Consider the following 27,576-nt stretch of genomic DNA (forward strand, 5'->3'; position numbering starts at 1 on the left):
CACAGACTCAGTCGGCTGGCAGAACTGACTACACATCTTGTATTCCCGCCGTCTCGTCGCGGTAAGTTGAAATGAACAGAGCTATGGTAGCGTTAACCACATAACGGTAATTATCCTAGACTTGAAGGCATCAGAAGCCGAGATTGGTAGCCGTAGTGTCGAGTTTACCCTACGATGTACAACATGCACTCGCAATCTAGGTATCTTGGCCGAGATCAATACTATAAGAATCAACAGGTTGGGACGAGGCGGTCCAGTCCCAAAGCCGCCGCACACTCTATATCAAACATTGGTTACCTCCTAGGCTTAAGCTAGCAACTTCTCGAAAGTAGATTACTGCACGAAGCTTCTCTCCTATCAGATACCAGCCAACACTGACAGTATGAGGGTGTCTCAAATCTTATGCCTTATCCTCTTCTCCATAACACACGTTGGGTCTAGAACCAGCAACGGCCATCAAGATGGGACGATTCACCCGAACACGTACCCGGCATGCATATCCTACGAGACTGCTTTGAATAAGCTCTACAATTGTAATTACTTTGAGAGCTACTGGGGATTATCCCACGACGATTTTGTCAAATGGGTAATACCTTACCTTCCCCAATCTTAAATTAGCCTTGACTGATATAACCTCTAGAACCCTTCAGTCAAACCCGATTGCAGTGGTATTAAAATTGGCCACTCGTACTGTGTTAAGGTCAGCCATGACCAATCAGTCTCTACGTCTATCTCCATCTCGGTCACTGCAACACCAACTCCCCCGCCTTCGACTTTACAGAAGGGGCTCGTAGCAAACCATACCACAATAACGGTTTCGGCGCCTCCTAGTCCAACCCTCACGCAGGCGGGCATCATGAAGGATTGCAATACTTATCATCGGGCAGAAGCTGGCGATACCTGTTCCAAAATTATATCCAAGTATAAGATATCGGACCCGGCCCAATTCATGAAGTGGAATCCAGCCGTAGGAGCCAGCTGCTCCGGGCTAAGCGCAGGTTACTACTACTGTGTTGGTAAGTTCTCCTGAGAACCCTAATATTTTACCTATGTATATATAGCTCGGCCCTTTGATGCTCAAAAGTCTCACACATGAGCGGTACAGGAATCAAAGACACGTCTAGCACATATACTAGGCCATTCATAACAACGGCGATTCCTCCAGGTTGTATAAGAGTACATCCTACGCCTACCCAGCCCGGGTCCATATGCAAGTGCAAATCATGGCATCAGGTTAATTCAGAGGATACGTGCGCGAATATCGAGGCGCGGTATAAGATAACAGCGGAGCAGTTTAATAAATGGAACCCGCTGGTCGGACCTATGTGTAAGTTGCTATGGGAGGGCTATAACGTATGCGTCGGTGTGTAGCGAGCCAAATCGTCGTATGGAGTAATTAGGAACAGAACTTGGTTTTTTTTTGGTTTTCTTTTTTCTTTTCTTTTTCCATAACTACGATGGTTACCTATATAATTCTACAATGCATCCCCGATTGTTACTATTACAAGGTCCCGGTAATAATTATCCTTTCGGGTAGCCTACTCCGCGAGGGACAAGGCGCAGCATTATGCGGAGCAGGACGACCAGGAATTCCGGATCCTCGGCACCTCCGTCTAAGAAAACGGTCTTCCGGACCCACTGCAAAACGGGAGATAGACGCGCTTAAAGCGCGAATAGCGGCCGAAATATCCAAGCCCGATTCCAAAGAGGAAGGTGATTAAAAGCCACCGCCTGTGCGAATCGGCGGATATGCCTCTGCTACATGTTCTAGACTTAGCTATGACCCCGGAGCCGAGTTTTCAAGCCGACAGTTTTTATATATGCCATGTAAAGAACATATTACATTACACCATGAGCGCCCTTCTTATCCACGTGCCTCGCACCACAACATATCAATATTTGTAATGCGCATATAATAGCATCTAATGTACCCAAAAGACAGCAAACATACCTAGAAAAGAAATGAAAGAAGGTATGTTGCTTTACATCTCCTTTCCCTCATCTCTCCCCTCCCCCCCCCCCCTTGCCTCCGGGCTGCCTCCCTGCCTATCCATCAATCATCTGGCAATTTATAATCCTCCATCTTATGTAACTACCTGAAGATATAGCAGATCGTGATCATGATATGACATTTCGAAGCGAACCCCATCGCACATCGAGATAAACACGGGCCGCAGCCAATGAGCCACGAACCACATACGAACCGTTACATCCACTCGCCCTACGCCATGCAGCACAACTGATCTGTCACAAGCTGGATTTTCAAGTCCAAAAACGGTTCTTATCCCGGTCCAAAACAGCTCGGTTCGACACCGTTTTCGTGCAACCCTGCATACATATCCAAGTTGGTAGGGAATCATGCTGGGTACATTGTAGAGTTACTACATAGGCCAGACGTATGTAACTCTGCACGTACAGGGTATATCGGCAGCGTAGATACAATACGTGTGTACATATATGGACCCCGTTGCCGCGGGCTATTCCGCGATGGAACAACGCGGAATAAGCGTCGTCTTTTTCAAATCTCGTCTACCTCTATTTACAATCTTTGTGTGGAGATAGCTCCGAGTAGAGCTATTGGATGAGCCCCTTGCATCAGCATCTGGACCATATTATATGAACCATATTCTACATGTGTACGTGCGAGTAGCAATATAGCTGTATTAGCTCTGCTGCATCGTGTTGTGGACATTGTATCTAATGTACATGGGTAAGGAGTGGAACTCGTTTGTGCTGTTAGCTGTGCAGTAGAGCATGCATGCATATAATGGTAATTCGACGTGACCTTCTCCCCCCACCATTCAATTATTCCCCGTTTAAAATTCCCTGGAACGCTTAATGCAAGGCGAAAGCTGTCCGAAACATTCATCCCCACGGTCCCCTACCGATTCCTTATGTGAGGGTTCCAGGTGGCGCCGCCTCACCTGTCCAATAGATTCAGCCAGTTCAACACCATCTGAGCCTTTAGTAGGTTCCCTCGCATATCCATATGCACACCGTCGTATAGGGTTGCTTGAATGCTCATGTTCCACGTCCCTAGGTGGTCAATTTCCCTTTTGGCTGCCTCAACCGCCATCTCGTGCTCAAACTTCACGAGGGCCTTATTCCCCTGGCTGACGATCCACTCATCCGGCTTCTTGTCTCCAGCCGCGTTTGGCGTAACCAGGAGAACCGGCACGTTCCCTTTAGAGTTTGGGCCCCGCTGTCGCGTGCTAGCTCTCGTCTTCGATTCGATCGTGTCCAATACCAGATCCAGCCAGCTCAGAGATTGGTCTATCTCCAGATTATTCCACAGCCCATGGCCAAGAACGAAGGCCTTCCGCTGTAAGGGGTTGGGATCAATCGCCTTCTCTAACCGTCGGTGTTCTTCCTCTGGGATGGGATATCGCACGATTTGCTCAACTGCCATCAAATATCAACATGATATGTTATTACCAAGCAAGGCCTATCATCAAAACATACTCCGTAGATCTGTGTCCCACTCCGGCATCCATCTCGTGCACGTGAGACTTACAGGGTCGTGCTCTATAACATCAGCCGTGCTAAAAATACCCTGGACTGAGCAATCGCGGACGTCGAATTGCTTGTTACAAAAGCACTTGCGTCTAGACGTTTCACATCAGCAACAAGGTTATATAAACTTCGGGGAAGATACTATGTTTCCGTCATACTTTTCTTCCTCGTCGAAGTTCCAATTAGTAACCGCGCCGTATCCCACATCCTCTCGAATTACGATATTCAAGGCCCCAATAATGTGTCTCAGCATGGAGTCTCCCACGAGAATAACTTGAGAATACCGACCTAGAATATCGCACGCTTCCCACGAGCTAAACCACTGCATATTGCAACCACGAGGCGTGTATGGTGCATCCTTACCTGCCCGACCGCCAGATGACATGGCTGTCAGCATCGAATTCTTGTCCGAACAAACGGATCCAGCAGGTAAATGGATGTCCAAGGAGGAAACATTACATTCTCGTCCGTAATGCTTGTATTGACGCAAAGTATTCGTGGGTTCCCTCGCCCATATATCCGACGTGGGGATTCGCGACTTCTTACGGGAAAGGAGGTAGTATAAGATAACCATGATGAGGATCAGGAGGAGCCTATATAGCGTTTTTCTAACCCTTCGTGTACAAAGTACATGATCGCTGTCATGAATTGTCAGGGGCAAAACGGTAGTACTGAATCCCAAGAGCCATGCCGTAAATTGATAGCGACGATGGTCTTGTCCTCTAAAGGTTTCCCGGGGAACGTGTACGTGGAGATCATCCTGAGAACCGACACTAGACATATCAGCGGTGCTTCTGCCTTGCTATCAGATCTGTCTTTATTATCTGTAAGGTTGATGGAAATTTACCAATGGTATGAATGTCAAGAGGTTGGCATAGATTAGGAGCCTCGGTAGCTGGAAAGCAAGGTCGGGGCCCCGGAAGGTGCAGCAGTATGAAGGCAGGAGCTATGAAGGCGGTAGCCTATTCGTACCTACCTTAGGTACCTAAGGTTAAGAAGTAGGTACCTACATGTAGGGTAAGCATACCTCTTATCAACTATCTTTCCTACAAAGTAGGTATTCTGCCCACCTTAGGCACCTTGAGGTAAGCATTCCATTTTACCTATTCAAACAAATAACCGCCTAATAGTTCGTATACTCTTCTCTAGCCCACGTACCTACATACATGTTAGCAGTTGACAACTTTACAATTTTGACAGAGTGTAGATGATTAAGCCCTCAATTCCACTATTGGTTCTCGGGATGAAATTCACGGATTAGAGATTATCAAGTATTACCGTAGACTACTTAGATAAATTAGGTACCTAGGTAGGCATCCTTATTATCGATCGTCCACGTTATCGTCCACGTTATCCTCCTCGTCTGCATCGTAAGTCGTGTCCGCGACTACAGCTTCTGGCTCTTCTACACTCCCCACCCGTCCTATGCCCAGGTCCTCGAGAGATACAAATGTCATCTTCTCATTGATATTATCTATCAAACCATCGCCAGGTTGGGTTTTTTCGTTTTCCTGACTTTCACGACCCTCGTCAAGCTGAGCGGGCTTCTTTGTAGCAAGCTCCTCGGGGCAAACGCGACGTGTAGATTCACCAGTATTTCCATCGCGAATTTCCAGAAGAGCTATAACCCTTGATTGATGAGCAATGCACTGACCGGGTAGGATGGACCTTCGAAATGAATATTTTCGGGTCCCTTGAGCTTTCTCGCACTTTGGGCGCCTCGGTTTCAGTCCGCGAGACATCTGCTGGTAGGTCAGCATTGGCAGGTCAATATTCGGATTGGCCGAAAGGGTCAGTGGACTTAAAGTACACTTACGCTATGGCAGTTGTAGAATCGGGTAGTAGGACGCTTCGTGTACTTTGTATTAACAACTTTAATGTGCAATAAAAAATCTGTACAGTGGGGACCCATACACAGGTTTTCTAGAATGCCTTAGAGGAGTAGAACGTGATGTATCGATGAGTTTAGGGAGAAGGAAGATGCAGGAAACGACCAAAGCGACAAAAGCGACAAAAGCTTTCTTGTTGAGATATCAACTAGCTACTTTAATTTAAGAGTAAAGTTATGTTGTGCTTTTCACCACACGGGTAATTATAATAGTGTCATAGCGAGAATTGAGGAAGTATATATTACTTCCAAAGTCAACCCTCGTCGGTCTCGATTTTAGTCATGTCCCAAGTTATGCTTAACGCTGTCTGTTCGTCGAGGTGAATCATAAGCCGACTAATCATTTTTCTATGTTTGATTAGATTATAAGTCGATGGTATTACTTATATCTAATATGAGTTGTTGGTCCCTAGGTTAATGATATCGAAATGTCAACAATCGGAGCCCTGATCGACATATGCGTTTGCTTGGCACCTTAGATTCATTCGAATAGTAGACCTGACGGAGTGATCTCCATCCTTGGCAGGGTCCTGCTGATTATCAGCAACGTTATTACCTAGGTAGGTTAATGATCTCTGCGATCGTCATCCCCATCGTCGGAAAATAAATGCGTGGTTCGGGTGGGTACAGAAAAGCGGATCACCGTTGAGTTCTTAGGCATATTGACTATATGACTAAAAGGTAGGTAGGTATCTTGTAATGTCATAAATGTTATAACTTAACACATGCGAGCTTTTCAAGCTTGTGATATGTATCTCGAGATGAGTCGTCTGATCTTGCGGCGATATCCTGGTATGCTCCTGATACAGTCCTCATGATTAGCTCGCGAAGCTTGATTATTTCGTCTTGTTGCACTTGCTGACTTGATATCGGTGCAAGACCCGATCGTCTTTCGTAATTGTAAAGTTTAGGTGCTTTTGGACAAGCCAAAAGTCCGTAGATTGGATTGCCGTATTCATATGAATTTGCTGGATTTATCCAATCGCAGACCATACAATTTAGCCATTCGGATGGACTGTTCACTACAAGTTTTCTAGTCTGATTAATCTGACAGGAATCGGGCAGCTGAACATCACGTTTTATAATAATAAAAATAATAGTAAAAAATAAAAATAAAAGCAACTTGAATATTCTTTACCATGTATATACCTGGTATTTGTTATACAATTTAACCAAAAATTACAAATGCAAAGCGGCCGTCAAGTTTACTTAGGAAACCTGGGTAAGTTAGTTACCTCCTGGCCTCGATTTAAGACCGAGCAATTTAAGTGGAATATCTAACCGGCTCTCTCGGTAAAACTGGAGCTGGGCCACGGGGTATAGAAAATGCCAGACGTTGGATTCGGGGCCGCCTGCTCCCCGAATTACCGAAGAGGTGGAGCTGAGAATAACGAGCATAGCTCCTCAAGGCCAAGGTGAAAGGTCCGAAATACCCTCAGTTTGGCTTGGTAGAGTTTGCAAGGGTTTTATTCTGAATACGATCTAAGAACCCTTGTGATCCGGAGTAACTATATAATAAACCCAGAAGTGCTTGGCACCGCCTTCTTGTTTTGTTAACCTGTAGGTCCTACACTTTATTAATAATTGCCTTGATAGGTAATTTATAAAAGTATACGGGAGGGTCGTTGTGTATATGAGATATTTATTCCCTTCCTGAAAAGCACCGTACCAAATATCTCAATCTCGCTTGGAGCAAGACCCGTTCGAATACGCATGCAAAGCGTAAGCACGTAGCATGTGACCTGAACAGCACGCGGGTCACCGCCAATTCCAATCGAAAGACAATAGGTCTTGGCTGGTCTGTGAGTTTCCCATATCGCCTTGCGGCAAAGCCCATGCGTCCGATCTGTGCTTACAGGTTGGCAATGCACTCCACGGTAGCAGGCGACAAGCATTAGGTACACGTGTACAGAGCGCCTCGCGTTGCTGGGAATGATGACCTATCCTATGGTGTTGCATGGTCGATACGTGATCGCTGCGCCAGGATACTTTATCTTTGCTATATCACGCCTCGAATCTAATAGGACTTGATTCTCGAACGGACTAGGCTGAGTATTCGTTAGTATGTACATAAGGTAAGCAGGTATCTGTACCGAACATGGGGTCAAAGCAAGGACAAGGGTGTGCACAGAGCCCTCACAACTTTCCATATTTGAAGCGACGATCCCATGCGGAGCCGTTAGCCTTCTCCCGAGAGTATGGTATTATATTCAACGGTGCTTCAATCCCCTGTTTGAGCAAACAAGGCCGTTTCTTATGATTAACTATTCGATCCGAGATCATGGGATTACCTAGGGTATAACGTAAGTTCATCATCATAGTGAGGCTGTTTGCTGGTCAGTAGGATCCCGGATGATAAGTTATGTAGTACTGAATTTCTTTTAGCTAGCCTCGACTCAAACTACCCTGGACAAGATGTCGATCTGGAATAATTCTAGACACCTTGGGTCTCAGAAGGTGCCATTTAACAGTGAAACATCGTGGGGGTTATGCCGGGTGGTGTATTAATGACGATTAATAGATATGATTTAATGTCAACACTTCATAGGTACTACTAATGAAAAATCGACAAGTCGTTTCTTTAACAATCTACCGAGTTCCTCTCAAAAAACCAAATCAAAAACCGATGTTATTCGTAGATAATCTCTTGGACCAACAGGCTGTCTTGCCGGGAGAAGCTTGGGACGTGTGTAAGTGTAAGCACGTAAAGTCAAACCCTACCTACTGTAAGATCTCAAACAAGGCACACCCTGTATCTTCAGAATCAAACGCCGTTTTCCGCCAAGCTCTATGTGGTTAGCGCAGTTCGGCGATAGACTGCTCCGACAAGCTGGTTGCTCATCGGGGCTTGATGCATTCACCGTTTGCGTGTCATGGGATGGTATTTTTTTTTCTTTTTTCTTTTTTTTTTCCCGCCTTGGCTTCATCAGGAATTATTCTGCGGTCAGCAAGCACATAGCCAGACCACTAGAACGGCTCTTTTTTCAATACCCCAATCATGGTATCAACTCACGATACGTATTACCTTATTCCAAGTTATTCACGAGAGTAACAGGGTAAGCATGTAAACTCGCAAAATAATCCCATCGGAAATCTCCTTACTCGTTTCAAGACCCACCACGAGACGTGTACGTATGTGCGTGTGTGTGTGTGCCTTCAGAGCGAAATATAATAGGGTAAACCACCATCATGTTGCTCTATGGCGCCATGCATGAGGCTGGGGGGAGGGGGGGAGGGGGTTTGATTTTACCGTTTTGACGAATGAGATAATCCCCGCAGAATGCATAATTCATTGGCTAAGGAATGGCGAATACAACTATTGTGTCTCGATAGATTAAACCCATCGCCGCTCCTATATTGCTTGGTGGAGTAGTCGAGATGCATCTGTCAAACTATGGCAAGGTTATATGTGTGCAATACGTACAAATATTGCGTTGCATTCTTCCTGCATCTGAGCGTATCAGCCCGGGCTCGTGGATGACTACCTATCTTGAAAGTTGAGTCTATATCCATGGGCATGGTAGGATACCTGCCTGAAAGCCAAGCGTCTAGTCCAGGCACGATGGTTGCTTCTGGGGAAGCACGAATCGGAATCAGTTCCATCTATTGTCTCAAAATTAGCCACCACTACCACCACCACCACCACTACTACTACTACTACTACTACTACCGCTTAGGTTGGTTTTTAGCAAGCCAAAATATCGAGATATGTCATTCTCTCTTTCATGATGAACAGCATATGTAGTGTAACCCAACCCGCAGTTTTACGATAAAGCCGCCTTACCCAGCAGGAGAGGAGCGCCGAGAAAAAAGATTGTCCAAGCAGACAAGATATGCGCTGCATGTCCATTCGAATATGAGGCTGATGTCTGCTTCTACCCACCATTGATGGATCTCAAGATCCTATTGTTGGTGTAAGATCGCGGTTTCGATAGACGGGTCTAAGTATTATTATAATCCTAGTGTGTTAGAGGGTTTAACCAAGTGGTTGCGCCCGTGTCCGAAGACTCTTTATTGCTCCATGATCTATATTCCGGATCGGAATCCCCAAAAAGCAACATAAAAGGTGATAGTACATACGATGTAGCCAATGGAGAGGGAATATGTATATCAGCATGATATCGAGTATCCTATTAGATAGGAGATTCTTGCACTTGGTAGTATGTTCACACTAGTCTGATCGCTACGTATTTGATGTTTTCACGGCATGGATCATCGGGATATTTTTACGCAAGTCGCCGTCTAGCGCCTTGGATATACGGCCTATCCGGAGTCTTGATATCTACCTATGTTAACGGTCCATCTTCTGATGTTGTTAAAGACCTAATGTGCCAAGTAGGTATGTACCTAGCCTAGGTAGGAATGGGTGAAGTAACTACCATGTATGGAGATAACTTATACCGTCCCAAGTATGTCCCAAGCATGTACCCAATCCCCATATATGCATGTATTGGATGAGGGGTGCTGTCTACGCAATTGCCTGTTGCAAGAATCTTATGTTAAGGTTGTGCTACTATACTACGATGCATGTATGTATTATCTTAGTACCTGATAAATGGCGTCTCTGAGAAAAGCCGCTAAGGCTGAGTTGGAACCGTCTAACCTAGGCTGCTAGGGTTCCGGCAAGAACTACATATAGTGTACGTGGACCTAAAGCATTTTGTTTCGAGCTCTGAAAGAGTGGAGAGTGCTCTCCACTGATAGGAATTAAAGGACATAAGTTGTGTCGATTGCGTATGGGTCGACTATCTACCTAATAGCTACGATGAAGAGGATCGACGTAGTTACATAGTTTGGAGAAACATAGGTAGCGTTTAAAATAAGTGAAGTTAAATAAGATCTACTTTTTTTTAATATTATATAGGTACCTAGGTACATAGGTAGTTATATACGCTTGAAACATGACCCTTTTTAACATAAGAGAAACTGTTTATCATGATTACAGGTAAAGTCCGCTATTAAACGGTAACCTTAGAATAGCAAACACAGTACATTACGCTAGTTACTAAAAGTGCCGCTTCCAGTTCCCTTTACTTGACCGGCTCGTATTAACACAAAGATATTTTTCTTGTCTTGCCCGTTTTAGAGTTTGACCCCGGCGGCGCATTTGAAAGTTGGGCATGGACAAAGAGTCTAGATGATCTCGGACTTGACCGCGCGTTCTTGGAGAGTTTGCGCGAGAGTCGGCTGGTATAGACTTCCTCTTCCTTCAAAGCGAAACCTTTTACAATCAGCATGATGCGCATCGTTGGGGATGACTCCAACTTCACCTGATCGCTAGGTACATATGCGGTTTGATCTGGCAATGCAGTACTGCTCTCAGCAGTTACATGTACACGTGGGTGACTAAATAAGGTAATTTTACCTATACTGGTAAAACTGGCCCATCTCGAAAAGGTCTTTCAAAAGAGCCAAGGCTTGTCAGAAGTAAGCCTAAAAGAAAAAAGGTGGGGATAAGAGGTAGGGGAGGTTTACGTAGCATCGGGCTACCTTCAGCTATTTGCATGGCTTGGCGTTATATCGCTTGTCCTCCAACATCCTTACCAATCACTGCAATCATTAACTTCCTTTTACGCCGTCCCCCCCCCGTACAAACCCTCCTTTTCGATGGATGCCTTACTGCCTGATCCTCACCGGTCGGTCTGTAGATGCATTGGATCTGATAAAGAAATGGTTATATTTTCTTCGGTCAGTAAAATGCCGCTTAATATTGATTTGTTTATATGGTACGTACTTAACCTAGTCAACTACGCTTTGTCAAATCTTTAAATAATGCCTTCTCTAGCCGGATTGTTACTGAATTCTATAGATTTCAAGGCACCAAGTATTACCAGATTTAAAATCTCCCCTTGTCCGACTTAAAGTTCGGAGTTGCAACCCGAGTCCTCGATCCCGGGTCACTTAGTAGTACCTTACCCGCGGGTCGAACGCATCTAACTACGTCTTTGGTTAGGACAGACTTACTGTATTAGGTAGCCAATTGCGGATTTAAGTAAAAGAGATAAGGTATCAGCAATGCGAATGTTTAAATATATTTTCTACTATAACCACTTATTGTTATAATAACAGGCCAGATCATATTAATACGTAATATATTAAAGCGTTCTAGAAGATGATTTGTGAGTGAAACATTTAAGTACTAGGTATGTAGTTTATGGCTAGCCTTACGGCTGTACTCAATAAGTTAGATAGGTACCTAAGGTATTTAATGTTTTATGCGTCGTTTAGATTCCGTACCAACTATCGCAGTTTTACTCCATCACATTTTTGGTATGTCTTAAGATTTAATCGTAGTCTCATCAATTTATAAAACCATGTCGTGGATCTTTTCAAGCAACTTTAATAGATCTTGGTCCTTGAAAAGGAAATCTTCGGTACTGTAGCAAGCTTAAATGTCTTGAATTATCTAGACCTCGGTATCATCCCCCCTGGTTTTGATCCATCACACCGGTCACTTTACACACTTGTGCTCTGATTGGTACGATAGTCCTGCGCATCATGGTACGAGAAAAGAGCCATGAAGAGGGGGTTCCTTCTGTGTGGGTCGTAAAGGTAGCAAGGCTTATTACATCTTGAAAAAGGTCTAGACAATTTTCAGCCTAGAATAACTTTGATTCGCTTATACAGCTTTTAAATGATCCAAGCACGTTTCCCATAATTCCTTATTAGTTGTACGACGACGGTTACAGTAGGTAACCATATCATCCCACGTCACTACCTGGTGGAAAGCTACCGCGCAACTATATGTGCATTAGTACATATAGAGATGTTGGTCGTACGTGATCGTCTGGTGTCCCTAGGCGAGTCTTTTAGCATTATTGTCTTAGTAAATCAGTAACATCCCGAGCCTCAACCCCCACGGGCCGAGATGTCCTAACTTCAATGACAATCTATTACGACAGGACGCCTGCATGACCCTACGTGATATATGTTTGCTTTAGCTTGACTACCTAGATCTTATCTCGAACACATGCCGAGATCCTATTCAATATGGTTTGATGAATACACTAAATATAGCGTAATGGGAAGAGGAAGGCTGAGAAACAGCATAATTACCTACTTACTACTTCATATTCTAGGCCTTATAATTCTAGGCCTTATAATTCTAGACCTATGTTTACCGCTAACATCTCGATCCTGCTATGTCCTTTCAAGCATAAAGGTTCCCTCACTCCTTCACACCTCTCTCGCCTTTTGCATTGCATCTTGCGCTAGTCAACGTTAAATCACATAAAACGCACCCGTCCCATGTTTCTTAGTTGAATCCCAGCGAATGGGAATGGATGGGAGCATGTGGAGAGCGAGCAAGGATAAGGAATTGTAATATTTAGGTACAGTACAGTACGTACGTGCATTGTAAAGAGGTAGCATCTACAGAGGTAGTATCTACAGAAGTATGTAGTATCTACCTACCTATGTAAGGTATCATGGTGCCTGTCATCAATTTATTACATGTACATAGAAACCCCCCTGGTCGTTTCCCGCAATTCCATCTTTCTTCTACTGCTGCCCCCCCCTGACTTCCTGGACCAGGTACTTACTTGCAGTTCTCGAGCTGCAAAGACACTGCCACACCCACAATTTCGTTTACCCCCGGCAATTAGCTGCTTTTAGCGGCGCATCGGCGTGCAATACACGCTGCAGCTATGCTTCGGGACCAGCAGCTATGTACATACACCACATGTAGGCTCTAGCGTGCACTTGTCCCGAGTTCCATAGAGTGGAGGGTCTGGGTTACTGTTTATCTGGTCCTGGATCCAGTGATAATTATGTGCGAGGACCAAAACGGCTTTTTCTTTTGTAACTTCCTAACATTAACTATCATTTTGGTTCGAGCCTAAACAAAGGCGCATCCCTAAAGCCGTAAGTATCTTCCCCCCTTTATTTGTTAAGCTAATTCGTTTATTTTACATCTTTTGACGTTTTCAAAAATGAACGGCCTTGAAATCTAGCCTTAAAGAAAGCTCAATAAGTGGGTCTTATAAGGTTATAGTGCTCAGGTACAGATACCTACCGGCAACACTCTTCTTGTAGTACTTATAGTACTTATAGTACCTCTTGATGTGGGTTATGTCAACCCAGATACCTATGCACGGGTGTTATGGTCCGAGAGAGAAGTACTTGTACTAGAGGGGTAGCTCCCAAACAGAAGCCGGGAACCACCTGCAGGCTTTAAAGTGATCAGTCAACCTTTTCTTTCCCTTTCCCATCGAGAAATCCAAGGGCTAGACAACCATCCCCATCCTTGTCCATCCACCCCAATCCACCCCAATCCACCCATCACTGGCCAGATCAGGAACAGCCCTTTTTCAATCCTCTAACCCTCTTTTATTCTCTCTTTTCCCTCTACATACCTGCATACCTACATACCTACATACCACCCCTGTAAAAACAGGCCATCTAAACTACTGTACGACAGCACAAAGCCAAAGAGATTGAAAGGTCCTTTTTTTCCCACGCCCCCCCCATCCCACCACCACCTGCACTCGGACGTCTCTTTCTCCAAACCCCCAAACTCATTATTATTATTCCCAAATACTTCTCTATCTACCAGCTTACCTTCACACACTGCCTTGCCTTGCCTCACCTACCCAACCAAAAGACGCGCATCTTCTTCCTCTAGTTTATTTTCATGTGTCTTCCTGGCGACCTGCAACCTGCAACCTGCATTCCTCCGTACTGCTTGTTTTATTGCGTCGCCTCTTCCCAAGGCATCGTCACTCATCTCCATTTTTCGCAGCCGTGTCGTCGCCACTTCGAGATTGGACAATTCAGTCAAATCAGTATCCAGTATCCTTTCAATCGCGTCAACTAGTAATACACGCCTTACTTAAAAAATATTTCGCCTCTTCCATCCCGCGTGCCGCAGCCTGCGGGCGCACCCACACTTTGCTTGATAACACCAACCCATCGCATCGCGCCAAAGCAAGGGGAATAAAAAAAACCGCCGCCGCGATCCCGCGACACTCGTCCTGTTGTCCTACGATCAGCGCGATCGTCATCCAAATCCTCGGCCGTGTATTGTCATAGTGCCCCAGAAATCCAGGCACCTCTTGTAGGGCGACCTAGTTGCATGCATCTCTTAGCATGAACGTGGACCCAAGTACTCTAAGTGTAGTTCCAAATACGTCTACCAAACCCACCTTCTCTCCTTTGTCGTCGAGCCGTGCGAGTCCTTATCCTCCCACTACGACCACGGCTACCCTCACTAAGACCGCCATGGCCGCGTCCGGCTTTCTCCCTCATTCGCAATCGCAATCCTTTAGATCCACAGCCGCGCCCGCTCAGTCGCCATATCCGCTATCTATCGGCTCTATTCACCATTTCGAGCGCGATGCGACTACTAAGCCCGTTGGCATGCCGTTCGTCACGACTCCCTCTCCTGTCTCGTCTATATTGATTCGCCGCTTGCCAGCCGGTACCACGGAGGAAAAACTCAGCCTGATGCTTCTCTTCTCACAGGAGTTGGTTGACATCGAAATGCTTCCCGCAGAGCAATCAGAAGATCTAGGCTTTCGGTCTGCGATTGTGAGATTCAAGACGCCTACTGGAGCACAGCAGGCCAAGGATATGCTACACGGCAAGTCCATAAGCTCGAGCGACGTCGATTTAATTGTCGAGATTGTGTCAGGTAGCCCTACCGCATCTAGAAGATATCCGATTGATGGTGCGATCTCTGCCCCATCTAGCGCTCCCTCCTCGACGACATCTTCCGGCCAAGCATCGCGTCAGTCATCCAGATTTAACGGCCCGTTTCAATCTATGGATAACATATCACCACCCATGAATGGCATATACGGAAGCAACGAATTACCGAACCCCGAGTCCAGTGCGCATTACCAGAGCCTCTTCTCGCCGCAGTCGCCAATCGGCAACCACCTAACAGAACGCACGCGCATCTCAGGCAAGACTCTCATTAATCACGACGTTGCAGAGGATGATGAGACGCGCGAGCTCCTGAAAGATCCGGTTGCTTATGCCGAGAATGGTGCAACGCAACAGCGAAGAGCTACTGCACCTCAACTACCTATTGGTCGCATGGCTAACCTATCTCTGAATACGGCGACCAATGGTCCGACATCTCTATCGCAATACGGTCATCCGAGCATGACTCCCTTATCCGCGCACGGCAATACTATGTCTCCGACTGTCATGAATAGCGCGAGTCATTCAATGAACTATCAGATGGGTAACCAGCACTACCAGCGCCATAGCAACTTTCCGCCTGTGAATCCTGCTGACCAGAACCCACCATGCAATACGCTCTATGTTGGTAATCTCCCAATTGATACATCTGAAGAAGAACTTAAAGCTATGTTCTCCAAGCAACGGGGCTACAAGCGTCTTTGTTTCCGGACTAAGCAGAACGGCCCGATGTGCTTTGTTGAATTTGAAGATGTATCGTTTGCCACCAAGGCTCTACACGAATTGTACGGTACACCCCTCCATAATAGCATCAAGGGAGGGATTCGTCTTAGCTTCTCCAAGAATCCCTTGGGGGTACGTTCTGGTCAGTCCCCAGGGCAGAATAGTCCTAGCTCTTTAGCGGGTATGAACGGGATGATGACGGGTCCTGGAAACGGCTTTACTAGCGCTAATGGTCCCCCGCCGGGTCTTGCGGCCCCTCCTGGCCTAAGTCGCATTGCTTACAATGGCGGGTCAACAACCCCTAGTAGCACGAGCACGCCGTATTCTTCAACAACCTTCTCTAGTACCAACAACAACGTATGGAATAGCTCATTATATAGTGGACCGCTGTCGGCCGGTGGTGGTTCTTCCGCGGCCAACGGAACCCCATCAACATTCCCGCCTTATATGATGGGGCGATAGATGATTAACCTCTACCAACCGAATCTATTATAGATACATGTCTTATGTGTTTCGAGAATCGATTATTGGCGTTTAGGAAGGCATTCGAACCGGGAGTTCCGAGTGAACGGTATTTCGGCTCTGCACGAAAATTTGTTCGGTTAATAAGTGGTGGATTTGAGATCCTCGATCTTAGAGGCTGTTTGGCTAATGGCTGCATATGTATTTGCATTTGCAAATGGGGATGGTGGTTATGCATGGTTTCAAGCGTCGGCGTCGACTTTTCTCATTTTCTTTTTTCATTAATATGATTCCCCTCGGCAAACCACTGCGTGGTTACCGGTAGCCTGGGAGTTTAGAGTCATATCGGTGTTCTACTTAAGACTTGGTCACAAGAGGCATGTTCCGGTGTTTATTTCACTTTATGTTGAGCGGGTCATTAGCATTGTGTTTCTTACTTGTGGCGGCCGCCCCTCCGCATTATCGCTTCCCCCTATCCGAACTTGCTTGAACGGTCTCGGACGATCTCGGCTATGGATTTGATCTAGGCTTTCATTTATGGGTTTATCGCGTTAGCCGAACTCATCCTCGATGGATCACGTCTGGAATGGAAGGGCGAGCCGGTTGTATTATTTATCGGTCTCTGTTCAATATTTGAAGCATGGTGAAAAGAAGAAAAAAAAGACGATTTATCTGGCACGCCCATCCATATCCAAATCAAAACTTAAAAGGCGATACCATTCATCTACGCGCGGCATTGTCAAAATTATTGGGCGAAAAAAGGGTTGGGACTGGTGTCAGACGGGAGCGAGGAGCATATACACTTGGATCCTTCATTATTTTGGAGCTCAGGCGGGCTGGTATTAGGTTTATGTGGTCGGCAGACAACCGGTGTCACAAAGCATCCAGCATCTGAAGGGAGGCCGCTATTTGATATCGGGGGGCAAAGAAACGACCTCTCGAACATCAGCATTCCCTGACTTATATTAGCATAGCCTGCGTTCTCCCACCTTCGATCGGCGCATCATCATCTTACAAGAGAGGGGTTCTCTTCGGTTATTCTTGGAAGTACATGCAATGAGCGGGGGGCAAAAGCGACGGAGTACTGGGGGGCATGGGTTTCTACATCTTTGCAGAATAGGCATGGACGGATCTGGAAACCTGGTATATGGTATAAGGCATGGAAAGGGGGGACGAGTCCAGCAAAATGAAGCAAGACATAGGGAAAGATTGGGTTAATCTTGCGGGGGTTGTTCGTTGGGCTTTCCCATTATACCTTTTGTCGCCGTTGTTCATCATTTTCTTGCCTCTCGCTTTACGAGTTCTAGGTGATAGAACCAAACAAACTGCGTCAGGCGTCATCATGTTTCCAGGCAAGCCAGGGGGCGGATAACTATATTTTTCCTTTAGCCGCTTCTCTTCTTCTATTTTCCTCTGTCGTCGTAATATAGCTAGCGATTTTTAGACGGTCACCTCGGTTCACATCCATATCAGAAAGGAAGCATCTATCATATCTTATTTACTTTTATATTTTACATCTTACATCTTCTTCTAGGGGTGTTTTTTTCCTTTTCCTCCTTTGCATCCCTGGGTCGTCTGTCATATATATCGCACCTTGTTGCTCATATAACATCACCTAACCTAGATGCCCACTTAGCTACGGCTGAATGTGTAGTAGGCCCGGGACGGGGACGGTCGGCCGTCGTATTATATCAATCTGTCCGTAGTTTGGAGCGAGCATTTAAGTGCAGGCCGGGGTTGGGTAGCAAATAGCGTGTACGTATGATAGATGGATGGACAATTCGGTAATTTAGCCCCGGCGTCGTTACTTGTAGAGTATCAATGGGTTTGCTTAGTAGCTAGTTACTTGGTTGCTGTTCATGAAGTATTTCATTCGTTAGGTACCTTTTATCAGTTCGTGTTCGTTCCTCGCATCTCTGCGAGCTGCCTCCCCGGACTCGCGTTGCTTTATAAGCACGGGATCTGGTTCCAGGGTGCCATCGAAGTAGATTACCGCGGAACGCTATACGATGATCGCAATGTCGACATATGACGCGGGACGGGACGCCACGTGTATATAGCCGGCTGCGGGGCCGCGTTCGCGTGGAGATGGACGTGTCGGCGATACGAGAGAGGGGATTATGGATTATGTAGATTGGCTAGGTAAGGTACCTGTTGATTTAAACGCGTCTCGTCGAGCGAGTGTTAGGATGATGGCCCCATCGGTTCCGATGTTCTTGGGCCCGAGCCCTCGCGGTAATGATTTCGTATTTATCCATGCTGTTGCGACTCGGGCTGTCGCGGCGAGGAGAAATCCGAATACGCCAAGTAGATTAAACGGTATGCTTCCTATCTCCTTGCGGAAATATCGTGTTCTGCTTCCACCGTGTCTTTGCTGAGATGGTTGCAACGCTCTTGCTTTCCTCTCTACCTAGTCCAGTCCAGTCCAGTCCAGTGTGTATTGTTCTCGAAACTGCGTATCAAAACCCTTGCTGCGAGCTACCTGATGGACCCTAAGATTTGCCGGAGAGCCGTATAGTGATCGCTTGGAGCAATGTCAAGGCCGGATGGATGATTTGTTGTCTTGCTATCTCACCGAGGAGTTGGGCAGCGTAGTTCTGGGACATAATGTCCCCGTAGATAGTAGTTAAGCCGAGTGTGGGCGTCGTCCCATTCCGTCAGGTCATCAACATGCCTTTTCTCGATCGCTTGGCAGCCTTCTCGTGTAGGGTAGAGCTTTAGTATCAAGCTTCTTTCAAGAAGGGTTGCCCTGTCGGATGGAATGGAGAAGGTTAGGCTGAGACGGTGACAACGTCGCATCTTGTTGCTACCCCTGCCATTTCTTCATCTATGAGTGTATGTAGAGGATGGGCTTGAAGCCATTCCTTACCGTCGGTCTCATCCCGATCCCGCGACCCCTGAGAGATACAACCTTTCCACGTTATATATTAATCCGGCTCGCCCATCGGGTTCCCTGGAAGGTGTTCTAAACGATTTGACTACGACCTTGAACAGGACCTGGGAGCTGGTAGTATACTGTCTACACAACGAGCAGCTCGTATTTATGCGTGTGGGATTCATACAAGTCACAGACGGGCCAGCGAAAATGAGTAGTAGGAGATATCGGAAGCCTCTCCGTCAACTACTTTCCCTATCTAGTTGCTCGTGGATCCTTTCGGCTTCTTTCCTCCGATACGAATTGCGAAGATGCCTGCTTATCGAGACTGTTTTTGATAGAATATCTACTGGTAAGCCAAGGTGAAGGTCAGGAATCGTTGTTCTTCTAGTCGTTCAATCATGCGCTAAGTCATGTAGCGTTAAATAAGGCTAAATGTGATAGACGGACGTAAACATAAGGTAGAGGGGGCTGTATCTGCTTCTATCTAGCCCGGTCGAAAAGTTTTTACCAACGAATATTTTCTAATCATCCTCAAAAATATTATTTTATAGGAAAACATATGCGAGTAGCAGATGCAAAAGGACTCGTACGATCACTCCCTGCGCAACTGCAACGTCATGCCCGAGTATTTGTTTACTCAAGGCAAAAGGAAACCAACAGAAGCATGGTATCTACAATCTAAATTATAAGCCGCAGTCTATGGGGACAAAATTCCCAGGGTTTATTTAACTACCGAGATCCCTTTGCAAATCCGTCGATCTCAGTCCCATGTGAAGATCTTCGACAGGCGCGAATACTAGGTTAGTACGTAACACTTTAAACTATTGACAGAGATATATGTACATAAAAGAGCAAGACCCAAACTATCATCTGGGATCTCCTGATTATGGGTCCGAAATGATACTACTAAACCTTGGCTAATGGCCAATGCCGCGTCACAAAAGTGGCAGAGTCCTACGTCCCTGCGAGGGAGGCTTATCATGAGTTTACACAGATATTTGTAATGTTTTTTATTTATCAATTCAACAGTGTACATAGGATAAGCACTTACCGAGAGCCCTACCAAATCCGTACACCATAATCTACCTAGAGTATTTTCCTAACATGTCTCATACGAAAAGATCCCCTTGGCGAGCTACGCGTATCCTGGCGAGATAATATCGGACCCTCGGATCTAGATATCGACCCAGGGATCAGTGGGGTATGGTAATACTTTGCGAGGAGGACATTGCTAAGGAAGCTGAGCTAGGAACCGGGAGCTTTACGAACAGGTTGACTAAATGGTATGATATGCGGCGGCTTGGGGGCCGAATCTAGGACGCCTAGGACTACGGATGATGTTCTACTTGCGAGTAAAAGACTCAGTGCTTTAGGGTATTATTGAGACCGATTCGGATAATAGGTTCAATTAATAGCTTTAGAACTAAAGAACAATCACATTATGATATAGAAACTTATCAGATTCTTATTATACGATAGGCCGCAATAGCTGTCCTATCAACATCAATCCAGGTGAGAATGAGGCTTCTCGTACGCTACAGGTTTAACCCCCACGAAAGACGCGTTCGAGCTGGTGGGGAGTAAAGATAACCAACTCCTCAGACATCTGCGGCTTAAAAATAAATCCCCGTACGATCTATATCAAGTTAGACTACAATATGCCATAGGTAGTTTCGGTACAAGCCAGCGCGCATCGGCTTGAGTTTCAGCTGTAGAGAATACTTGCCTTATTCCACTTCAGCTGGTAGTACTAGTAGTAATATAAACCCACTTAAACAACTATTCAAGATTTGTCCTAACCTGGGTGAAAGACCTCGGAGTTCCCATGCTATACTTCTAATAGTATGGCTTACATGTCACATCACATCCTATGGTAGACACCAGCGGTGCGGGTACGGGATGATGACAGGCATCGGTCCGAAGTGTTATTTAATTAGAATTACAACCGGTCGACGGCTCGGAAGCGAGTTTTAAAAAGAGCACAGATGGAGCACAGATGGACAAGCCTTGGCTCACCTTGGGCCCTTTTTGCGTATACTGGGACAAATACGAAAGGTTACACAATGCTTCGATATTGAGTAGGTATCGGAATCCGATATAACCCGAACCCCAATGGCGCTTCGGCACAGCGTCTAGGTTAGTCCCTTTCAAGGGTAAAGTCGAACCCGGCATGAGCTGGACCGAAATACCTCTAAGCGAAATACGGCACGGCTCATATAAGAATACCATTAATGGATTAATGGGCCGGGGGAGCCTCGAGGTTTAAGTCCAACATGGTCAAAAGTACCTAACCTATAGGTATGGTGGGGGCATATTACTTATACAGGTGCGCATTGAAAACTCCGAGCTGTCAATTTAACTGGCGGTGGAATCCAAGTATCCAAGTTGAGTTGCTAGAACGCGTACTCGTATCTTTACCGACGTGAAATCGAGGCGGTAGAAGAAATAAGATGCAAGGCGCGCAGCTGGTACCTGTCAGGTGACGGCTTGTAACGCAGGTAGAAATAGATGATCGCAAGAGTGGAGGTGGAATCATCTATTCCCTTTTTTTTTTTTTTTTTTTTTTGGGTAATCGATGAAGGAAGCACCGAGGGTTCCTCTTATGTAGAGCCTCGTCCACATTCTTGAATGTGCAGGATGGAATACAACCGTTACGGGTAAGTAGTTGGTGCAATGTTGGTGCATCGGAAGCGCTCGGATGGACAGACAGCTGAATTGCCCAATCTTTTCACCGACACGTATTAGTTGATAATGGATTAAATATGATTTGCATCTTTCAGCCCAACTGGAGGCTTGTGCAAGGTTTCGCCTCATTCGAATTAACTATGCTCCAGTATTGGTGGGAATCTCATCCAGATTTGCCAACTTCACCCGGGCAATTTTCAAAACTGGACAATCCATGTTGCCATGTTGCCATGCTGCGATGCTGCGATGCTACCAGCGGAGCTGCATCAAGTACGAACGGCTAGGCCGCGAATAGGTAAGAATGGATCCAACATCCGGCACAAACAACGGGCTTGTCTATGCAGGGCTGACCCGCTTAGGCTCATCTCCTAGCTGCTGCGCTGTCCAATACTGTCTGGTAATCCGTTTGCAACTCCAGGTTGGAATTCTACATAGAACGACCTCATCCCTAGCTCCCTAGCATAGAGGATGTCTTCGCCGCGAACATAGGGTTAAGAGTGAATATAAGCAACGTAGTATCCGACAAGTTGTCTTATAAACCGGTTGTAAAGTGTACAAGGCAGTTTCAGGTAGCTCGTGGGAGAATAGATATATTATAAAAAAGAATATGAAAGGGGGTGTCAGGATGGAGGAACTTAAAGTATGACACAGGTAGGATGTAAACGATGCGGCGCGTTGCTAATAGACTAACCTAGACTCGAATTACGACTCGACTCGATTGCTCAACTGATACAAGGGAGGGAAGGTTTACGTTACTCGAGAGAAAAAGAGGCGGGAGGATTCAGAAGTTCGAAGGAAAAAAAAAAAGTCTAAAAAGAATGTCCGTCAGCCCATTGGATCGGCGTGGGGATTGTACGACGGTTATCATGCACTCCATCCACGGGGTAACACTTACCTCTATGTAAGTAAGAAGCGTATTACCTAGGTTAGTCGTAATTGTTGTAACATGTAGTATAGTACATTAGGTAGCTGCAATGTACCTAAGATAGGGTCCGCCACCAGCGCCTAATGTATGTAGGTATGTAGGCCTGCGCATGCAGAAAACAGACAGAAGCTACATCTGCCGCCGCTACTACATGCCTTGTACCTAGGTATCTACATGTACCTAACCCCCTATTTCTGCCTACCTAATATACCTGTATACCTGGTACATACACGTAACCACTTACCTAGGAGAGCCTTAGGTACATGTAGTGTATGTAGAAGGAAGCTTAAGCCGCCCCGAACAACCTCGCTCACTTCAATACAACGTTAATAAACGCGTCCACAAAAGGGCGGGCCGACCGTGCTAAATATATTTGTACCACTCTTTAACTCTTTAGGTACATTGGCAATTACGCATCATACATTAAGAGCCTTGGAATCTACCTCGTACATAGGAAGTTACATAGGAAGTTTACATAGGAAGTTTACATAGGAAGTTACCTAGGTACACTACAAGAAATTGGCAAGAGTTAGGTACCTACCTATGTACATATAAATATAAGGAAGGGAAACCTAAAATATATAATATGTAGTTGATCGGCTTCCAATTCTTAATCTTTCACCTTTACTTTCAATATTCACAGCCTACAAAACCCAAACTCGACTTCTTAAAGGTTTCCGTAACCTGTAACTACGGATTACTTGGTAGGTATTAATGTTATGGATTATTCTTATTGTTCTTATTAATATGCATATTGTCAAAATTCCATATCCATATCCATCTTTTTACCCATTAATCAATCTTCCCACTAAATTACCTATCTAGGTACAATACCCAGCCCAGCCCAGCCCAGCCGGACCGGGGTTGCATTTTTTTCTTCTTCTTCTTAGGGGGTGTGTTGGCTGCATACGTATTTTTCATCACTGTACGTACTTTGTGCCTAGGTTAGGTGCTTAAGTGTAATGCTGTTGCATTTTTCCCATCCATTTTCACCATTTGGTCCATCTCTTTAGTCCATCTCTACCTGTCCATCTTACATGTTCTTACATGTACATACATACATATACATACATACATACATACATACATACATACATACATACATACATACATACATACATACATGTAATATACCCCTCTTTTTGGCCCCCTAATAACCTGCTGTTTTGTACTTAGTCCCCTTTATCTTTTTTTCCTTTTGCAATCCTCTCACGGGTGTACCGAAGAATCGCTGCGTCTGATCCCTTTCCCTGGTTCGTCGCTCCAAGCAAGGAAAGGGGCCAGCCGCGCTTTTATTTTCGTCATCCCCGTCCCCCGACTTCACCCAACGCGGCTCTTTTTATCTGATTGTTTCTTAAGCGGCTACCCACATACATATCGACATACATATCTACCTCGACTTAAGGTATCCGCTTGAATCCGCTTTGACCTTATCTTCCGTCAACACGCCAACAAGCCAACACGCCAACACGCCAACATCCAGAAGCAATACATAAAACATTTTCCATCCGCCGCTTGGATGACGATACCTTCACCACTCCACACCAGCTAAACCCATCCCGACCGCTGCTTTGTTGTTTGTCGCTTTAGTGATAGACACGAGCTGACGGGCTGACGGATTTTGCTCTGCTGATCAATTCCCGACCTTAGCGCCTCTGATGCGCTTTTCATGAAATCCGGAGCTTGAGGCTAGCTTGGAGCTTAAGCTGAAGCTGTGGCCAAAATCGAAAAACATGCCTCCTCCGAGACAAGGCCGTTATCAACCTGCGTTCGTCTCCTCCGTCGCCTCAAATTATTATCAAATTATTCCTGTCATTATGGTCTAAGTAACTAACGTTCCAATTCTGCGAATAGCCGGGAATTTCACGTTGTTGTGCTAGGTGCAGGTAAGGGTTTTTTTTCCTACTCTTCTCTCATCCACCAGCTGAGGTGTACGATCAAGCTTTTTTTTCTTTACTTTTTTGAGGTCTATTCTATGTTGAAACATTTTTTCCCCCTTGCTTATGCGTAACCGCCGCTAACTTCTGCTAGGCGGTGTCGGGAAGAGTTGTCTTACAGGTAATCATCCTTCCTAGCTGCGACTGGTTCCGATTGGATCATCTTGAATTCAAACGAAACGCGATCTGTTTACGCCTCGTGCGTCATTCTCTACGCTAAGAGCCCAATTGCTAATGGGCTTTTATTTTATTCATGATAGCTCAATTTGTCCACAACGAATGGATTGAGAGTTATGACCCGACTATTGAAGACTCGTATCGAACCCAGGTGGCCGTCGATGTAAGTGTAACTTTACCTGATTTCTCTCTAACCCCGTTGGTTTAGGCGTCAACGTCTGCTAACACATTTGGACCAGGGTCGTCAGGTAGTTCTGGAGATGTAAGACAATGCCAACTACAAACATGACCCACCATTATTTTCTTGCTGCCGCTTTGGCACATACTAACTAGAGATAGTCTAGATACTGCAGGCACTGAACAGTTCGGTTGGTCACATTACTAACACACCGTTTATTCGTAACTATGCTAACTCGGCTCCAGTTGCTATGCGGGATCTGTACATGAAGACTGGTCAAGGGTTTTTGCTAGTCTATAGCATCACTTCGAGTTCGTCATTAACTGAGCTAGCGGGGCTTCGTGATGAGATCATCCGTATCAAAGACGACGAGACCGTGCCAATTGTGATCTGTGGAAACAAAGCCGATCTAGAAGACCAGCGGTCCGTGCCACGCACCAAAGGCTTCCAAATCTCGGAGAGATGGGGTGCGCCATACTATGAAGCTAGTGCTCGGACGAAGAGTAAGTGCATTTACCCACAGTTCCTTCGCATGCACTCGCTCCTACCCATACTTGGAGCTCCATGGTTATAGAATAGCTAGGCTAATACTTCGAAGCAAACGTTGACGAAGTATTCATCGATTTATGTCGACAAATGCTACGAAAATATGATGCCGCGGAGCCCTGCGCCGAGGATCAAGACGACAAGTTCGATCCGTACTCCATATCCTACTATAAAAGACGAAGGCGGAGGAAAGACGGCGAGCGAGGCTCACACCATCGACCTAAATGTGTTATTCTATGATTCCTCCAGTAGCTTTCACTCAAGAGCTTATGAGGGATGTGGGTGAAAGCTTGCATGAGGATTCAGTTTCACGGGGCATGCGACAACTAGTCGTCAGGACGTCTTTTCGGATTATAGAATAGCTACTGGTTTAGGTGCAAATACTCTACACTATGGAAAAGTCCAGGCGCTTATAACGGTTACCTAAAACGAAGACGACGAGGCTCTCTAGGCTTGAGAGGTTTCTTAGGTATATCTCAGTTTCATATTTTGCCGCTATTTTGCAGCGCTTCGTCGGACCAACATTTGGTCGACTTTCGCTTCGACGATTTCCGCGGCGAAGATCCTTTCGCAATCTGGGACGGACGTCCAGGATTATGGACGGGCTTGTATGTTCATCGTATTGTATGGGGAGGGCATAGTATGCATACATCACGGATCAGCAAGCGAACAATAGTGTTCCAATCTCGGACATGGGGCCCACATGCATATGTAGGCTCCCCGAGTTATCATGCCGACCGTTTATTTTATGTTTTCGGGACATTTTGGGTTCGATGTGGAGCTTTTATCTTGTCTTTTGTTTTCTTGTTGAAGATCCGGACTGCGCAGGCAACTTACATACTTGAGAATCCATTTACGATACTACAGCACCTACACTTACCTTACTCGTCACAGAGAAATGGGCATGTCCGCCCCAGAATATATATACCCACTCTGCCGCCGAAATACTCGATACCCCTCTTTTGAATTGGGAAGTGATTGAAACGATGTGATTATTCATGTGATTTTATATGCTAGCTAGGTAGCTTGGAGATCCGGGGATTCAAGGGCGCATTGCTCGGCAGTTGACCGACTTGTTGGAAGGAAGCTCTCGAATACATACATACCCCGGTCTAGACGATCTTGACTCGTATAACGGGTTGAGCTTGTACGAAAATAGATCGAGGTAACATCCGAGGCTCTGCCTCCACATGGAAGGGTCCAAGGTAGATCTTGTTGCTTGGACCACCTTGGACCAGCTGACTTGTGCTCATCACACCTAGGTGGGCTATTTGAGCTCACCTATGTAAGAGCCACGGCTGTCAAAACTACGGAATGCGCTACTACATATGTATACATACATGGTGTACATATATATCTTTTGCCCCCGCCCTGCAGTACTAGATCAACCGGTGGAGTTTCTATCGTATCGTATCGTGCGCGTTTCCTTCTCAAAAGAAGCAAATAGTGGCCAGAATAGGAAAGGGAGACATCCGGAAGAGGTTGGGCGGCGGGGTGGGATGCAACCTATGGCCAAGTTTGGTCCGCTAGCACCAATGTGGACGGGTGAGGCTTAACACCTGAATGGCACATGCGCGTCGCTCGAAACGTGAGAAGTCGATCTGCTCTTGTTATACCGGGGTGCTGGCTCCTTTACGCATACTGTGCCCGCGACTTGGCGGAGGGATGAGATGGCATAGGTGGTTCGTCGTCCGAGGGCTCCGCTGACCCGGTTCAGCAGGATCTAGCTGTATACATATGTACGTGTGTATGCGTTTATGTAGGTATACATACGCGCGGCTAGATGTCACGAGGCTGGCTGGCGGGCTTGGCTGTTTTCTCGGGCTGCAGGTATTCTATGTGAATGGTTGGCTACGCGTGATGAGGAGGGGGGGTTATATGTATTTACGACATCCCTCGCTTGGAATACTGTCTAACGCTTGTCTAGCATCAATGCCCAACGATACTGTGTCTTGTTCTTAACTATGTAACTACCTGGTATATACATACATATGTGGTTGTACATAGAGAGTGATCCGC

The 27,576-nt window shown here is 45.9% G+C and overlaps 4 protein-coding genes across 4 annotated transcripts; 3 read left to right on the plus strand and 1 right to left on the minus strand.

The window, feature by feature from the left end:
• Window positions 1–382: 382 nt before the first annotated feature.
• F4813DRAFT_393065 (carbohydrate-binding module family 50 protein) lies at window positions 383–1,617 on the plus strand (the record flags this gene model as incomplete). Its single annotated transcript, XM_049247366.1, has 4 exons — window positions 383–586; window positions 641–1,016; window positions 1,106–1,327; window positions 1,538–1,617. 4 exons carry the CDS (start codon window positions 383–385, stop codon window positions 1,615–1,617), a joined length of 882 nt encoding a protein of 293 aa, XP_049096086.1.
• Window positions 1,618–2,631: 1,014 nt separating this feature from the next.
• F4813DRAFT_235998 (uncharacterized protein) lies at window positions 2,632–4,444 on the minus strand. The gene is made up of 4 exons (XM_049239965.1): window positions 4,361–4,444; window positions 3,672–4,273; window positions 3,463–3,605; window positions 2,632–3,402 (listed from the first exon to the last, which is right to left on the minus strand). Exons 2-4 carry the CDS (start codon window positions 4,085–4,087, stop codon window positions 2,921–2,923), a joined length of 1,041 nt encoding a protein of 346 aa, XP_049096087.1. The 5' UTR covers window positions 4,088–4,273; window positions 4,361–4,444; the 3' UTR covers window positions 2,632–2,920.
• A 10,176-nt stretch (window positions 4,445–14,620) lies between these two features.
• Window positions 14,621–16,231, plus strand: F4813DRAFT_382887 (uncharacterized protein; the record flags this gene model as incomplete). Its single annotated transcript, XM_049245866.1, has 1 exon — window positions 14,621–16,231. The coding sequence occupies one exon, from the start codon at window positions 14,621–14,623 to the stop codon at window positions 16,229–16,231; it is 1,611 nt and encodes a 536-aa protein (XP_049096088.1).
• A 7,978-nt stretch (window positions 16,232–24,209) lies between these two features.
• Window positions 24,210–25,998, plus strand: F4813DRAFT_236312 (ras-domain-containing protein). The gene is made up of 8 exons (XM_049239966.1): window positions 24,210–24,487; window positions 24,574–24,599; window positions 24,751–24,777; window positions 24,917–24,996; window positions 25,073–25,095; window positions 25,173–25,201; window positions 25,257–25,514; window positions 25,610–25,998. The coding sequence occupies exons 1-8, from the start codon at window positions 24,453–24,455 to the stop codon at window positions 25,795–25,797; spliced, it is 666 nt and encodes a 221-aa protein (XP_049096089.1). The 5' UTR covers window positions 24,210–24,452; the 3' UTR covers window positions 25,798–25,998.
• Window positions 25,999–27,576: the final 1,578 nt, after the last annotated feature.

Source organism: Daldinia decipiens, assembly GCF_022478715.1.
Source record: "Daldinia decipiens strain CBS 113046 unplaced genomic scaffold F4813scaffold_40, whole genome shotgun sequence".
Taxonomy (NCBI): Eukaryota; Fungi; Ascomycota; class Sordariomycetes; order Xylariales; family Hypoxylaceae; genus Daldinia; species Daldinia decipiens.

Bases quoted from the DNA above. Each gene is read 5' to 3' on its own strand.
- F4813DRAFT_235998 (XM_049239965.1), bottom strand. From the start codon at position 4,087: ATGGTTATCTTATACTACCTCCTTTCCCGTAAGAAGTCGCGAATCCCC. The intron at 3,606-3,671 runs GTATGACGGAAA...TGAAACGTCTAG, and splicing joins AACTTCGACGAGGAAGAAAA to ACGCAAGTGCTTTTGTAACA. The intron at 3,403-3,462 runs GTATGTTTTGAT...ATTTGATGGCAG, and splicing joins GTGGGACACAGATCTACGGA to TTGAGCAAATCGTGCGATAT.
- F4813DRAFT_236312 (XM_049239966.1), top strand. From the start codon at position 24,453: ATGCCTCCTCCGAGACAAGGCCGTTATCAACCTGC. The intron at 25,202-25,256 runs GTTGGTCACATT...ACTCGGCTCCAG, and splicing joins TGCAGGCACTGAACAGTTCG to TTGCTATGCGGGATCTGTAC. The intron at 25,515-25,609 runs GTAAGTGCATTT...AATACTTCGAAG, and splicing joins AGCTAGTGCTCGGACGAAGA to CAAACGTTGACGAAGTATTC.